Source organism: Monodon monoceros, unplaced genomic scaffold (genome assembly GCF_005190385.1).
Source record: "Monodon monoceros isolate NGI ecotype Baffin Bay Population unplaced genomic scaffold, NGI_Narwhal_1 Super_Scaffold_18, whole genome shotgun sequence".
In the NCBI taxonomy this organism is placed as follows: Eukaryota; Metazoa; Chordata; class Mammalia; order Artiodactyla; family Monodontidae; genus Monodon; species Monodon monoceros.
The window spans coordinates 99055852-99071584 of record NW_021703774.1 but is presented as its reverse complement, the minus strand read 5'-3'; the positions used below and the strand labels follow the sequence as shown (position 1 = coordinate 99071584).

General features: G+C 46.5%; 1 protein-coding gene across 4 annotated transcripts in view; it reads right to left on the bottom strand.

The window, feature by feature from the left end:
- Positions 1 to 15733, bottom strand: part of BCAR3 (BCAR3 adaptor protein, NSP family member) — a 153156-nt gene that overhangs the window by 97022 nt on the left and 40401 nt on the right. For all 4 annotated transcript variants that reach the window (XM_029229526.1, XM_029229527.1, XM_029229528.1 and 1 more), the window contains exon 2: positions 11491 to 11818. In XM_029229526.1, the coding sequence (XP_029085359.1) occupies positions 11491 to 11807 (317 nt within the window). In that variant the 5' untranslated portion in view covers positions 11808 to 11818. The remainder of the gene's footprint in view (positions 1 to 11490; positions 11819 to 15733) is intronic.

Sequence of the window (15733 nt, the reverse complement as noted above, 5' to 3'; positions counted from 1 at the left end):
TACTGGTTGATGAAGATTTGACGCGGTCGTGGGTTAACTTGTGCTCGGCAGAATTCTAGGACAGCATTAAGTTAAAAGCCACTGTTGAAACCTTAACTTGGCGGCAGTCAGTCAAACTGAATAGAGTAACAACAAGAAAAGCCGTATCAAGGCCACTATGTCTCTTGGCAGGCACAGAGGGTCTGGAATCAGTGAATCATCGGGCTTCAGGCTGGCTAAGCCCAAACACAGCACTTTTGATAAAAGCAGATGCTTTGTTTGCCTGGTATCTATCTGCCCCTCCTCCACTCCCCCCCGCCCCATCCACCCTGCCCCCAACCATTCCTCATCCCCTTCTAAAGGAGTGTGTTTGTAAAGGTTTCTTCTCAACTAATTCAAAGGCAGAATACAAGTGCTATGGTTTTGCGCGAGCCTCAAAACCTCAGAGCCTCTGCGAGGAAAGATTTCACTCAACCAAACATATATAGGAACATACACCCTAGGCCCCTTTTCCAGGGCAGGCACCTTGGAAAAGCAGCCCTCACCCCTCAGGCACAAGCCTGAATGTCAACCACAGTCGTCCATGTACCTCCTCTGCCCACAGAGCTGTCAGGGAACGTGTAGACCCGTCGGGAAAGGAACTGCGGGCTTAATCACCTTGCTGCTGACACAGGCCCACAGGGAGGGCAGCCCCGGGGACATGTCTGCTTTAATCAGATCAAAAACTTTTTAAAAAAGAATCAAGTAATGAAAAAAATGTGCTTTGTTTTATTACATGCTTAAAAGATTAGATATTTTCCTATTGAATTTTGTCTCTCATCTTAAAAAAAACCCACCTTCCTTTGAACACCAACCCCGTGCGGCTCCTGCCTCATTTCTCTGCTCCCCACCAAATGCCCAGCCTCCTCTGCTGGCTCCCCAGAACAGTCTGTGCCACAATTCCTCAGGGCTGGGTCCTAGGGGCCCTTCCCTTTATGCTTTACACAGCTCTCTCCTTTGCTGACAGCATCCATTTCCGGCTTTAATATCATTTCTATGCAGACTCCTAACTTTATAACTTTTAGCTCACACCTCTCTCCACAGCTCCAGGCTCATAATACCAACTGGTATTATGATTAACACCTCCACTGAGACACACACACATCTCAGACTTGGCACACGCAAGACGGACGTCTCGATTCTCTGCAATCTACCGTCACCTCCTCCTCCCAGGAAAAAGCCGCCCAACAACCAAACGAAGCCCTGCTCTCTCCAATCTTCTCCGTCTCCGTAAATGGTCCCCCCCCCCCCCCCCCCCCCCGCCCCCCCACCCCACCCCCGCCCCCAGCTACCCGAGCCATACTTGACTGCCCCTCTCCGTCATCTCAGTCCTAACCCTCGGTATGTCTGGTAGACTCTACCTGCAAAACAGATCTAGAATCCACCCACCTTCATCTCCTCCACTGTCATCCCAGAGCAGACCCCACCGCTTCCCGTACTGCTGCCATCGCCTCCTGCCCTCTCTCCAGCTTCTCTTCCGTCAATCACTTCTCCACTGAATCTTCTAAAACTGCATCAGACCATGCTATTCCCTCGCTTAAAACCCTTTAAAGGCTTCCCTTGGCCCTATGGAGAAAATCTAAACTCCTTAGTGAGGTCTAGACTGGTACTGTCCAATAGAAATACAATGTGAAAAACATGTAACTTAAACTTTTCTGGTCGCCAGTTGAAAAGAAATAGATGAACTTAATTTTAATAATCTTTTAACCTAATATTTCAAAATTATCAATACATAGTAACATAAAAATATGAATGAGGTATTTCACATTCTCTTTTCATATTAAATCTTCAAATGTTCCCTCCCGCAGAGAGCCATTCCCTCCTCCCAATCCAAGGAACTCAGGGCTCTCTGATGTGATCTTCCTTGCACCTCCTCATTCTGCAGTTATGTATCTGTTGATGCATTTGTCTGCGTGCCACCTAAACTGGGCAGTCCCTAAGGACAGGGCCCACATCTATTTTATTCTCCACTGGGTACCTGGTACCTAGCACAACACCTGGCACTAACTAAGCTCAATAAATATTCATCAAAGAATAAACAGTGAAGACACTGACATTGAGTACTACAATCAGACAATCAGACAAGGGCTGGGCCAGTCCACCAAAAGGAGGCTCTGTTCTGGGTCTTAGCACAATGGTGTGCTAATCTTTCTGTGCACTGATGTTTCTGTGCACCTGTAAGCACGAGCGGTGGCCAAGATGCACTGCTGTAGGGCAGCTCAGAGCAGACCCAGGTAGAGGGATTCCAGCCAGACTCCGTCAACACGTGGGAAACTTTCTCCCCCATTAGCCGCAGGCATGGAACGTGATCTCAGGTTACACACGAGGATTAAGAGCCTCCCAGGAGGAAGGAAGGGCGGAAACCAACATCTGAGCCCCTGCTTCATGCCAGGTCCTGGGCTAGGCGCCCTCACTTGGGATTGTATTTGACCCCTACAAGCCACCCTTTGAGGACGTGGAGATTCAGAAAGGTGAAGGAACTTACATAAGGTCACAAAGCTACCAGTCTGGTTGCTGGAATCAGCATCAAGGTCGCTAGCAGCTTTCTTTGATGTCCGGGGCTAAATCAACGTCCCAGCAAAAGTACCAATGGCCTTCAGGGTCAGGCGTCACACAGCAGAGTTGGCAGGAGAAGAATAAACAGCTCTGATCAGGTGGAAGCTGAGACCTGCTCCACCCAGAGCCCCAGAAGGCGGCACCAGGCTCAAGAGTGAAAGCCAGAGTGCTGACATTCGGTGGAGCCTTCGTGACCAGTGAATCTTCGCAGCAGTCCTCAGAGGGGATTATTTTCACCCTATTTTATAGTTTAGAACTTGCCCTAGTTCACACACCTAGTAGTGGATAAACAGGCATCTGAACTGAGACCTCTCAGTTACGTGACTCGTGTTCTCACCTCTTACCTCTTACTATGTTTGCAAGTGATTCTGGAACCATGGACAGTCCGCTGCATAAAGGCTGGGTCAACATGGAAGGTTTCTCAGCCTTCTGTAATTTGTCAATAACAGCACAATCCGTAAACAGGAATACCCTCAGCGCTTGTGTTTGGGGCCTCAAAGGAGAGAGAGCTTGAAATTCTGTATGCAATCCTGCAGCTAGTCTCTTAGAGACAGACTGGGTGGTGACAGCATTACAAAACTGTGAACAGTAGGGTGGCCATGGCCTGAGGGCTTATCACTCCTGTGGCTCCAGTCCAGGCCCCAGGAAGGAATCTCCTTCCAATCAACGAGAGTAACTACAACTTCTCCAGCTCCCATCTCTGGCCAGGCTGGGATGGCTCTCAAATCCACATGTGATAAGAACATGAGTAGTCTGTAACTGCATAGCGTCTTCTGTTTACAATATGCTTTAACCTATACTGAGGGGCCTGATAAACTCACAGTTTCTGACTCTCAGAAGACTGAAAAAACCTGGCTTTTCTCCAACAGCATGCAGGAGGCCAGAAAAAAAAGATTTAAAGCAAGTCAGTTGGGGTGGGGTGTGAGGGGTTGGGGGAAAGAGAAGATATTGAACAGCTCCACTCAACAAGGACAGCTTTGTGTAATTCTCTGATCATTCTCTTGGTTGCGGTTTGCAATCAGTTAAAAAAAAATGTCCTTTCGTTTTTCCCAGAACAGCTGAGAATGCACAGATCCCAGCCTTTAGGGCTGAAATCATCCCTGCTAGTAGAGGATTTAGGACTACTGTCAGGCAGCTGGTGGACCTGCAGGCATTTCCTATTCCCTGGGCTCCCCCAACCCTGGGCCGGTACAAGATGCCCAGCAGGGCTGAGCTCACCTCTGACCCAGCTGCTCCTGGCCTCAGCACACCAGAGGCCACCGGAGCCTGGACGTGCACCATTCCTCGGAATTCACTAACCCATCCACAACAGCTGTGCTCAAACACCAAGGGGCGTTTCAAAATGTTAGTAAAACTCAACTTGAAAGTTTAAAAATAAAAATTCAACGCACGGGCTATTACATTCTGGAGACATTCTTGGCAGTTAAGCCACGGTCATTCTGCTAACTCAATAAATGTACCTTCTATTAAATATAATCTATTAGTCTATTAAATAAATTTTTTTCAACTCTAAACCCAACTTTTCCTCTGTGCACAAAAAGCTTCCAATTTGCAGACAGCAGACATGACATGTATAAATAATGTGCACATGTTTGTGTGTGGACCTTCACACTGCAGATCCTTCTGATTACCTGCGAGCTAAAGGGTGATTTATTTGCATGTCTGGGGGAACATCTTGCTTTGCTAAGGAGAGAGCAATAGTTATAGAACTTGGTGGTTCTGAAGAGGAACACATGAAACAATTTTTCACAAGGGGTCACCAACACAGCCCAGAGTTAGGTCTTTAAAACAGCGTTTAGAGAAGGGTCTGCACAGATCCTGTGCCTTACACTTTTTCTTTAACTTTGAAGAGCTGACACCGTGACCCGGTAGGTTACTTACTGCCTGGGAAAGGATACCGGATTTTAACTTGGGATAATTTTGCAGACTTTCTGGCCCCCATCAGTTAAAACACTTGTGACTAGTCAGTCAGCTCCACTCATGCAAATTCATGAAACACCACATTGTCCAGCCACATGCTCCCTCAGCACAAGGGGCAGAAGGAATTAGGCTCTCAGCAGCTGTTCCCCGGAATGCGTGCCTCCACGTACCCACAAGCAGGAAAAGGACCCACAGTGGACTCCAAGTGCTGAACCTTCAGCTCTCCTGGCAACACAGACCTCTCACAACAGGAACTGGTCCCCTCTCAGCCCAAGGAAGGTCCCAGATTGATATAAAAATTCATCCTTGAAGATAGATGAATCAGAGGGACACCAGCCAAACAATGCTAATGTCAAGAGGAAATCCCGTCGGCAGACCTCTCAGAGAAGCCTTGCTCTGCTTGCAGAACAAAGGCTCCTTCTGTGACATCAAGCAGCACGTTTAAGAGCGCCGGGCTTCTTGCTTTGGCTACCTTTCAAAACCACAAGTACATCCAAGGGCAGCCAAGACAACAACAAAGCCAAGAGATACAGGTCTCAGAACGAGGAGACCAACTCCCCTTCCAGGCCCGCCTTCTGCCTGCTCTTGGCAGCCAAGGCTCTATCCTCCTCAAGGGGGTGTGTCTGAGATGCTGCAGTCAGACCCCGGGGGGCCCAAAGCTTTCCACGCAAGAAGATAGCTCAGAGGATGCCCACGGCAGGGCCAGCCTTCTTGGGAGGCTATAGAGCGCAGCGTCTGGGGAAGTCCCTACAGTAGTTTCCGGGTCCTAATCCCAGCTCAGTTACCCACTAGGGTCTAATCTCAGGTGCTTCAATATCCCTGAACCATTTTCTCAACTGTAATGATGACAACACACTGCTGCTGCTAACGATGAAATCTGCTGTCCCTCACACAGGTTATGATGTTCAAACAAGGCAATTAATGAACATATCCTTTAAGATATTTTAAAACTATAAAATGTTAAGAGGTAATAATTCATGTGGATATGACGTATGTTTATATGACAGCTTAATAATGCAAATTTTTAGGTCAAAGGGGAGATTTCCTCTGCTTTGCCTGGGGCCTCCCACAGGTTGGGTATTCAATTGATATTCAATCATAATAAAGGTGACTTTTTAATGACTAACAAGGCAAACATGTTTGTTGGGAAAACAGCGAACTTGCAACTTAGAGTATTTCACAAGACAAGGAGGTGCTGTCTGAAGGGCTTCCCTCTGAGTATAGGTGGGTCCACATGAAGAGTGGGTGGGGCCCTCCAAGATGGTCCACCATCATCACGCCAACACCAAATGTGATGGAATGGAAGGCTTGCAGACCTGACATCTGGGCAAGTCACTCTTAGCTGAAGTTAACCCCTGAATGCACTATGAAAAGAAACAAGTAAGGCCAAAAGAGTTTACCTGAAACAAGCCCCCCCAAAAAAAAGAAAAAGAAAGAAAAAACCAATAATCTTGGGAATTCCCTGGTGGCACAGTGGTTAAGAATCCGCCTGCCAATGCAGGGGACACGGGTTCAAGTCCTGGTCTGGGAAGATCCCACATGCCATGGAGCAACTAAGCCTGTGTGCCACAACTACTGAGCCCATGTGCCACAACTACTGAAGCCATCGCACCTAGAGCCTGTGCTCTGCAACAAGAGAAGCCACCACAATGGGAAGCCCACGCACCGCAACGAGAGTAGCCCCCGCTTGCCGCGACTAGAGAAAGCCCGTGCACAGCAACAAAGACCCAACGCAGCCAAAAATGAATGAATTTTTTAAAAAATCAATAATGTTGTTAAAGACCTAACTAGTCTTAGGTCCCTAGACTCAGGGATCCAAAACTCTTAACTTTAAAACACATATGGCTCCCAGCTTCCAGTGGTGAGTGAGCTCGGGTGGTGGGTGGTTGGTGTTTTCACAGCTCCACTGGGCTGTCAGAGCTGAGTTAGGAATAGAAATGCTGTTTCTCTCTCACAGTAGTTCTGTCCAGCACCTTAGTCACACTCTCCGCTCTAGAGCCTCAGGTTCTCATTCATATATCTTGTCCCCAGCTTTTCACATTCACAAATGTTACTTGTTGACACTGTGGATTGTTCCAAAGAATAAGTGAGGCAGCTCATAATCTTATTAGGAATACTTAAAAGGATAAAAAAAAAAAAAAAGAATACACGGTACTTTGAACTCCTCAAAACGGGGAACACCTCAGGATATTTTTAAAATGTGCCAGGTAAATAAAAACACATTAACAAGACTGCAAAGCAGGGGAAGAGGACTTTATGATCCTTTGACACAGAGCCACTCGCCTTCTCATTCAGCCTCATTTTGAAGGACGTGCATTTGTTACTCTGTACTGACCTTCAACAATAAGATATTTTAAGTTAAGGAAAAAAGATGTGAATTTGGACGAACGTAATTCTGAATCAGAAACAAACGTAAACCAGCAGTGCTTGTTAAGTCTTCCACAGCCTGGACTTGAAACTCATGACTTGTGTCCACCTCTGATAAGATCTTTTACTGAGGTCTGATCTATGTCCAAGTCAGTTTTCAAGTTCAAAAGCTTTGAACTGCTGGCAGGGTGACAGCTTGGGCCTTGGGTGTTTATCGAGAACGTCCTCAAGCTAGGAAGGGTGGCTCCATTTCCACCCTCGGCCCCTAGGAGTTTCCCCTGGTAAGAACAGACACCCAGCCTAGACCTTAGAACTTCAGGGAATGAGTTTGTGAACCGTCTCTATGTGGTACGTCATGGATACCTAGCTCAATATAGAGTTTAACTTAATGAATAAAAAGTGGCCACAGGAAGCCAGCTGGTTCTGACCCCACATAGTGCAGCCTGGCATTTGGGCTTAATTTTGGCTAGCCATAAGTTATGGTTCTTTGCTACCTCATAACCTTCCTAAGAGGGAGCAATGATGGCTCTGCTTCTGCATCCCAGAGTGTTAGGTGCCAGTGATGCGACATTAACATTACCGTGCACAGGCATGCACCTCCACATGCACCTGTCATCAGCAGGCCACCCGGCGAGACTCCACAGAGCAGAACCTTCTGACCCCCAGAACACGCTGGGGAACATTGTGGTTTGATGTCAGAAACTTTGCAGACTCTCCAGTGCTTTCTCCAGAGAATATCTGGGCCTCAACTTATTTTCTTCTTGTAATACTGCAACTACACAACTAAAAATAATTCTGAACTCTTGCCTGCCTAGCTCTTTCCCAACATGTGTACTATTCACCTCTCAATGTGCTACACCGCAGCTGCAGGTCACCCCAGCTTGTTTTGGGTTTTTCAAACATGCCAAACTTGTTCCCACCCCCGGTTCCTTGCACTTGTTCTCCCTAGGCCCAGAGAGCCTTCCACTATTTCTTTTCCTCAGAGACCTGTCCACCCTATAAAAAAGATACAACCCCAATAAATCTCTAGTGTATCACTCTAGTTCCTCTACATCACTGAGTATAATCTGCAATTGTCTTGTTTATTTACTTGTATTTATTATCTGGGTCCCTCACTACAATGTTAGCTCTGGAAGGACACTGTTTCTGATGTTCCATTGTTATCTTGTTAGTTTACGTATTTCCCCACCCTGTAAGAGGGCAATGATTTGACAGCTAGAATGTCTACTGTGTCAGACCAGCACTTCAGCTAAGATACACAGAGGAAATCAGCAGAATTTTCCTGGTGAAGCAATGGTGCTTATAAAATCAATGTATTCTAATTAACACAGGTGCTCAATATATAGGCATGGAACAAATAAATGAGCTAGGATCAAAATGGCTTTCCTTGCTACAGGGTAGGACAAAAAGAGAGACACCAGGAGATACAGCAGAAGAAACCATCCCCTGCTTTACCCGATAGCATCACAGGTTGCTGGTCTTCCTCAACAGGAAAAGGGGTGCAGAGTTTCTAAACCAGCTCTAACAAGCAGGGTCACAACCAGGCCCATTATAGATGCAGAGAAGAAGCCTTTACAACAATGAGGCTTATTTACCCAGGTCCCTGGTGGATAGAAGGAGAAATCAATTCTTGTTCTAAAGTATCCTGAAGCTGACCCGATGATACATCCACACACAATTTTATTTCAGCATGTTGACAACTAAATACAGGTATCCCTGCTTTTCGAGAGTTTGCTTTACATCACTTAGCTTTTAGGAAAAGACCTACGTTAGTACCTGATTTCAGTAATCAAAAGAAATCTGAGGAGGATTTTTGCTTTTGTGAAAAAAGGTGAAAAGTGAAAAGAGTGTTCAGTGTCTGTTTTCAAGAAGTTGTTACAGATGCAGTGTGTACACAGAGCAGCAGCAAGAGTGGCACCACCAAGCTCCTTCTCTGGAACTACACTCAGCGTCTCAGCATCAAACTGCCCTAGCTTTGAACTGTCTGTGAGCACCTGGGCTTTATCTCCATTTATCTTGTGCATCCTTTAGCAAGATGTGTCCCAAGGTAATTGTTTCTTCATTTCACACCACTTCAGCTTATGGAGGGTTTCACAGGAATGCTCTGGATAGTGGGGGCCACCTACACAAGGAGAGGCAGCTCCTGATTTACAGACATCCTGGCATCTCTATAGAATTGGATGGACGAGTGCCTTTTGTGAGTTATAGTCATTTTTATAAAGGGGGAAAGTGTCTAATGGGAAGAAAATGAATGCAGATTAACTGGAGTGAGATCATCTAAATATGTCCTTGGGAAGTGACTGAGGAGCAACAGCTTCTGTTCTGAGGAAATAAGATACACTACTTCTACACAGTGAGATGGATATACATTTGCGGTGTTTTAAAAGATTTTGAAGACTCACTTTCAAAAAACCTTATTTCAACCACGCAGTTTAATTTCTGTTCTCTGGGCTTTCACAGCAGTGTTTCCTGGCTTTGTTCACACTGCATCCTGACCTGGAGGTGCTTCCCCCTCTTCAACACCTGCGGATACCTTCTCTTTACTTTTAAAACACAGATCAAATGTGAAACCTTCCCTGAACTTCAATTTCCCTCCAAGAAGGAATTAAACATTTCCCTCTCCATATTTCCATAGCAACTTACACACACAGGCCTTTCACCTACAGTTGGTTTGCATATTGCAAACTGGATGTAATTAAATACATAGAGAACGTGAATTGCAGTGCCTAGACTGGCTGCAGGTTCTATTACGTGATGGTGCTATGGAACTGCTGCTGCTTGTTGCTACAGAAACGTAAGGCTGAATGAATGGCTGGCGGCTCATTTTGTGAACTGGGCTGGAATTTATTTTGCATCTTATTTCACTTGTGTCTCATATCTTTCATTACAATGGGTAATAAAAGTGATAACAGTGTGTATAAGAAGTCCTGGTTAATGATAATATTGTGTAGAGCTAGGAAAATAAAGGCCATGACTTATGCAAAAGTCAAGGGTAATAAATTCTTTGAAAAGATTAAAAAAAAAGAATTGGATGGACGTAGTTCATAATCTGATGTTATGATAAAAAGAAATGCTGTGGTTCCTTTTGAGGGACTTAATGATATAGGAAGTTGGCCTTCAAAATACTCTCAAATACTGGAAGATATTAAGAAATGGTTCTTTTTTTAGATGTTAGTTATTTTTAAATAGATCTTTTTTTTTTTTTTTTTTTTGCGGTACGCGGGCCTCTCACTGTTGTGGCCTCTCCTGCTGCGGAGCACAGGCTCCGGACGCACAGGCTCAGCGGCCATGGCTCACGGGCCTAGCCGCTCCGCGGCATGTGGGATCTTCCCGGACCGGGGCACAAACCCGTGTCCCCTGCATCGGCAGGCGGACTCTCAACCACTGTGCCACCAGGGAAGCCCTAAATAGATCTTTATTGGAGTATAATTGCTTCACAATACTGTGTTAGTCTCTGTCATACAACAAAGTGAATCAGCCACATGCACACATACATCCCCATATCCCCTTCCCCCTGAGCCTCCCTCTCACCCTCCCCATCCCACCTCTCTAGGTCATCGCAAAGCACCAAGCTGATCTCCCTGTGCTATGCGGCTGCTTCCCACTAGCACTTGGTAGTGAATATGTGTCTCTCACTTCATCCCAGCTTCCCCGCCCTGCCCCGCCCTCCTCCATGTCCTCAAGTCCGCTCTCTATATCTACATCTTTATTCCTGCCCTGCCACTAGGTGCATCAGTACCATTCTTTTTCTTTTGTTTTAGATTCCATATATATGTGTTAGCATACAGTATTTGTTTTTCTCTTTCTGACTTACTTCACTGTGTATGACAGACTCTAGGTCCATCCACCTCACTACAGATAACTCAATTTTGTTTTTTTTATGGCTGAGTAATATTCCATTGTATATATGTACCACTTCTTCTTTATCCATTCATTTGTCCATGGGCATTTAGGTTGCTTCCATGACCTAGCTATTGTAAATAGTGCTGCAATGAACATTGGGGTGCATGTGTCTTTTTGAATTGTGGTTTTCTCTGGGTATATGCCCAGTAGTGGGATTGCTGGGTCACATGGTAGTTCTGTTTTTAGTTTTTTAAGGAACCTCCATACTGTTCTCCATCGTGGTTGTATCAATTTACATTCCCACCAACAGTGCAGGAGGGTTCCCTTTTCTCCACACCCTCTCCAGCATTTATTGTTTGTAGATTTTTTGATGATGGCCATTCTGACGGTGTGAGGTGACACCTCATTGCAGTTTCGATTTTCATTTCTCTAATGATTAGTGATGTTGAGCATCTTTTCGTGTTACAGTTTTTTATATTGTGGTTATTATGTTTTTTAAAATAAGAGTCCTTGTCTTTGAAAGACACACATACCAAAATACTTACAGATAAAATGAGGTCTGAGATTTGCTTCAAAATAATACCAGGGGAAGGAAAGTGGGTGGGAGTACAGACATAGCAGGCCTGGCCATGAGTTGATAACTGTTGAAGCTGGGTGATGGGTCCACAGGAGGTAATGAATCTATCTTCTCTACTTTATGCATATATGACATTTTTCCTAAAAAAAGACTTAAAAAAAAATCCCTTTAAAACAAATCATTTTCACCCATGAAATTAAAGAAGCTACCTGAAGGTGAAGGTTTTGCCTTTCCAGTCTTGCGGTGGGTGCTCCTGGATGACGTCTTGGCTCAGAGGTGAGTGCTGCCGTGGGGATTTGGAATGGGGGAGGGTCCCCATGTGACTGAAGTTATCACAGGACCTTACGGGAGGAGGGCCTTTCTTCTTCCGTGGAAGGGTGCCGTGTATAGACACGTCTTGATAGGCATCTGTGCGATGCTCAGCGAGAGGTGACTTGCTGCTCAGGAGGTCCATGGATGAGGCCAGGGGGAACTGGTGATTCACTGGCATGTTTCTAGGAAGGCTTGCAAACTTTCCCGCAGCCATGATTCTCAACTCTAAGTGGGGAAGAAAAGAGTGAAGGTATAAATCTAAGAAAAGCACAAGAACTGATTTCCCACTTACAAAAGGAAATGGAAATAGACCACATAACAAAAGAAAATGTTCACAGAGTGTTAAAGGACAAACACTGAGTAGCATCACTCGTGACATTTAATACGATGGGCAGTTTACTCATTTCCTTTTTTCATCCTGCAGAAGAAGTCTCCTGGGTTGGCAGCAGATCCGCCAATGGAAAAGGGCAAATACGTTTCAGGGACTTTAGAGGCACATGAGCCATTTTATTACTTCAGATGACTGAAGCTGATGGAAAAGCATGACTAACAAAAAATACTGAGGAAAGACTCAAGTTTCAGTAATAAATGCATTTGAGAAAACGTTCAAATATGTTAGATAATTAGCTCACGCATTCCCACCACCCTGTAAATGATAAGAACAGGTGAAGATGACTGGAATTCCTTAGCTGCTAGAACGCCTTCAGCGCCAGACCAGCCCCTCAGTTGTGCTACCCAGAGAGACAGGACAGATTCTTTCTGGCAAAGACCTGCTGCTTATAAATAAATCAATGTACGCTAATTAACGAAGACGGCCAGGGTCAGGGGTCAGGAGGTGGGCTACTCCTCCATACATCAGGGGCTCAGCGGGAGAGGAAAGCCACTGGGGTGGGGGACCTCCATGTACAACCATCCCCCGGAGGGGTCAGGGACCTGCTTGCCACCATCAGGGTTGAGCAATGCACATGGGTGTCTGTATCGTCAGGGAAGAGTGGGAAGGGCGGAGAAGGAAGAGAAAATAGGGTTGGGGGGCACGGATCATGGAAAGAAAAGGAAAATGCTCTGTGCAAAAGCAGCCCCAACAGTTGTTCCCAGCTATGACCGCTAGCAGAAATGTTCACCCTGAGCAGAGTTAGCACCTCCGCCCCCTAAAAAACAAACTATGGTTTTGATCTAAGCCAAATTATATGACATTTTAAAGGCCAATATATAGAGATAAAGAAACACAAGACTGAATAAAAATTCGGGCTAGTCCCAGGAGACATAAGGATCCAGAATTTGCACCACTAGTCGTGGTATCAGACTGGTCTAGAGATCACAGCTGCATAGCTAAGCCCAAAGCACTGGTCTTCCCCGAGCCTGGTGAGGAGATCATCTCTTTGCACTGTGGTCTCTTCTCAAGCCTTGCAGCACCCATTCCTCACAGACCACCCTTTCCACTGCAAAGGGAACGATGCTGAGTGAAAGTCATCACTCACTAGCACCACCGCAGAGACAGTTCCACAAAGGAACTGGGGACTTGGGATGTGGCTTGGAGACAACCAAGAAGAACACAGCCCTCCAGAAGCTGGTAGAGTAAGAGGTGGAACCAGGACAAAGCAGGGTATGCAAAGGAAGCACATGACAACACACACACACACACACACACACACACACACACACACACAATCCACTGTTTCTACAACAGAGACAGACACCCGAGTGCTGGCAGCTGGGTGGAAGGAGACCCTCCACGCAAGGCATATAATCTGAACCCTGTCCTCAGTTCTTTGCCAAGCCTGGTAATTCTGAGGCCTGTCTGCTCTGTGTCTAACTGGGACCACACAGAAGGCCTGCCTCCCAGCGGGTGCAGACAATGGACCGTGAGTCCCCACGTGGGCCCCTCCCGGGTCTGGCCAGTACCTGGTGCACCGTCAGCACTTGTTCAATGTTAATCATCGTTATTAAAAAAGAAACCAAACTCCCCAGCCCTCCCAGCCTGACCACAGTGGCGTAAGCCGACGAGGATTCCCTCACCCTTCGCGCACACTCACAGCTAGGAACTCTCGCCTGTCCCAGCTATCAGCACCTTCCTTCTTTATAGACAGGCCTGGGTCATTCCCAAGAACCTGGTGGCGAGGCCCAAAGCCCCCCCACAGAACCTCTTCGTGTACAAAGGCCCACAGTGTTGGTCACGTCTACCTTCAGGCTAGGACGACGGACCAGAGTTACCCTGGCTCCAGTGTCTCCGGTAGCCTGTTTCCTCTCTGCTTATCCAAGGTCTATCTATTTCAAGATTGAGCCGAAGTGCTTCAGAATGCCCTTCAGCAAGCTACCCTCACCTCAGTGTATTCTCAAGGGATGTTAACACTGCCCTTCCTATTTTCAATTCAACAAACATTTAAGTGCCTACTCCAGATAAGAGACTCAGAGAAACAAAGATGCATAAGCCTCAATCCCTGACTATGAACTCAAAGAGACAATACAGTTGACACCTGAACAATGAGGGGCTAATCTGCATATAACTTATAGTCAGCCCTGCATATCCACGGTTCCCCCGTATCCACAGATTCAACCAACCACGGACCATGTACTGTAGTATTTACTATTGAAAAATATCTGTGTATAAGTGGACCCATGCAGTTCAAACCTGTGTTGTTCAAGGGTCAACTGTAATATATTCATCAATGGGACCCTTAACATGCTGGAGTGAAGAATAATTAATTTTGACAAAAGGGCTCAAGGAGGATCTCAGAGAGGGCATCACTGGAGATGAAGGATTTTGAAAGGCTGAAAATTGTAGGGAAAAGCCCTCCAAGAGGATGCGACAACAGCAGATGCATAAGGGCAGGGAAGTGCCCTACAGGCTCAGGAAACTGAGTCACGTGGTGTGGCTTGAGTCATGTTGAGAAGCATTTCCTGGAAGAAGCACAGCTTAGGACCAGATCATGAAGTCTTGAAGGCTGTGTTGAGGTGCCTGAACCTGACTGTCAGTACTAGGGAAGCTCGGGAAGGGTGGGACGGAATCCAGTCTGTGCCTGGGTAGGGAGCTCCGGTCACTCTGGAGGGAGAGAAGGGAGGTGGGGAGGTCAGTCAGCAACAAGCCAGCAAGGAGTGATGGAGGACTCCGACCTGGGGCAGTGGGCACGGGAAGGGAAAGGAAGGGCAGAGCGAGGGGCTAGAAGCTCGAGGCCTCTGGCTGGGAGGAAGGAGGCCACAGCCAAGGGAGGACGGGGCTATGGTGTAACACACTGAGTAGCACAAGAGGGAACCCCTGCGGGCAGGCGAGAGAGTAACAAGCTCACCACCGGGGCTTGCTGAGTGTGAGGTACCGGTAGGGCAGTTCGGACTAGCAGGCTAGATACTGGTATGTGCAGTTAGGGGCCAGGACAGGATGTCGATTTTTAAGAGTCATCAACATAAAGGGAATATTTAAACCGGTGAGTAGATCCCTCAGCTTGTTATTATCAGCTGTGATAACAGTTGTGAAAGTACCTCTTAAACTGTCGGGGAACGATACAATATCCATGAATTATATCCTTGCCCTCTCCCACCTGGGCTGCTTCAAGCCTATAAGGATCAACGCAAGGGATAAATTCTGAAAACTTAAATCGGCAGCTCTCAATCTGCACATAAGAGTCCTCGGAGAATCTTTTAAAATCCTGACACCCAAGCCGTGAGCCAGACCAACAAAATTACAATCTCGGCGGGTAGGACCCTGGCATCAGTCTTGTTAAAGCTCCCCTAGTATTTATTGTTCACTGTGGAGCCAAGTTTGAGGACCACCAGGTGAGCGAGTTTCTTTGGTACAGAGCAACTGGCACCCAGATTAGTTTCTGGGTAACAGAATAGAATAACAATGAGAAAGCATCACTCAGGCAAAAGAAGCGTTCCCTCATTCATTCTTCATTCAACACACATTTAAGGGGGGCCTCCTGGGTGGTGGGGACTGTGTGTGGGTGCTGGAAACGGTGTCAAACGACTATCCTCACGAAGTTCCTACTCTGCAGAGGAAGCAGACAGTAAGTAATGACCATGCGTGTTGGTGATTCCTAGTACCGTGGGAGCACGCAGAGTGGGGACTGGGGGCCTAGATTAATCTAGCAGCCAGGAAAGTCTTCCCGGAGGAAGGGATGCTGACCTGAAGGATGTGAAGTAGGG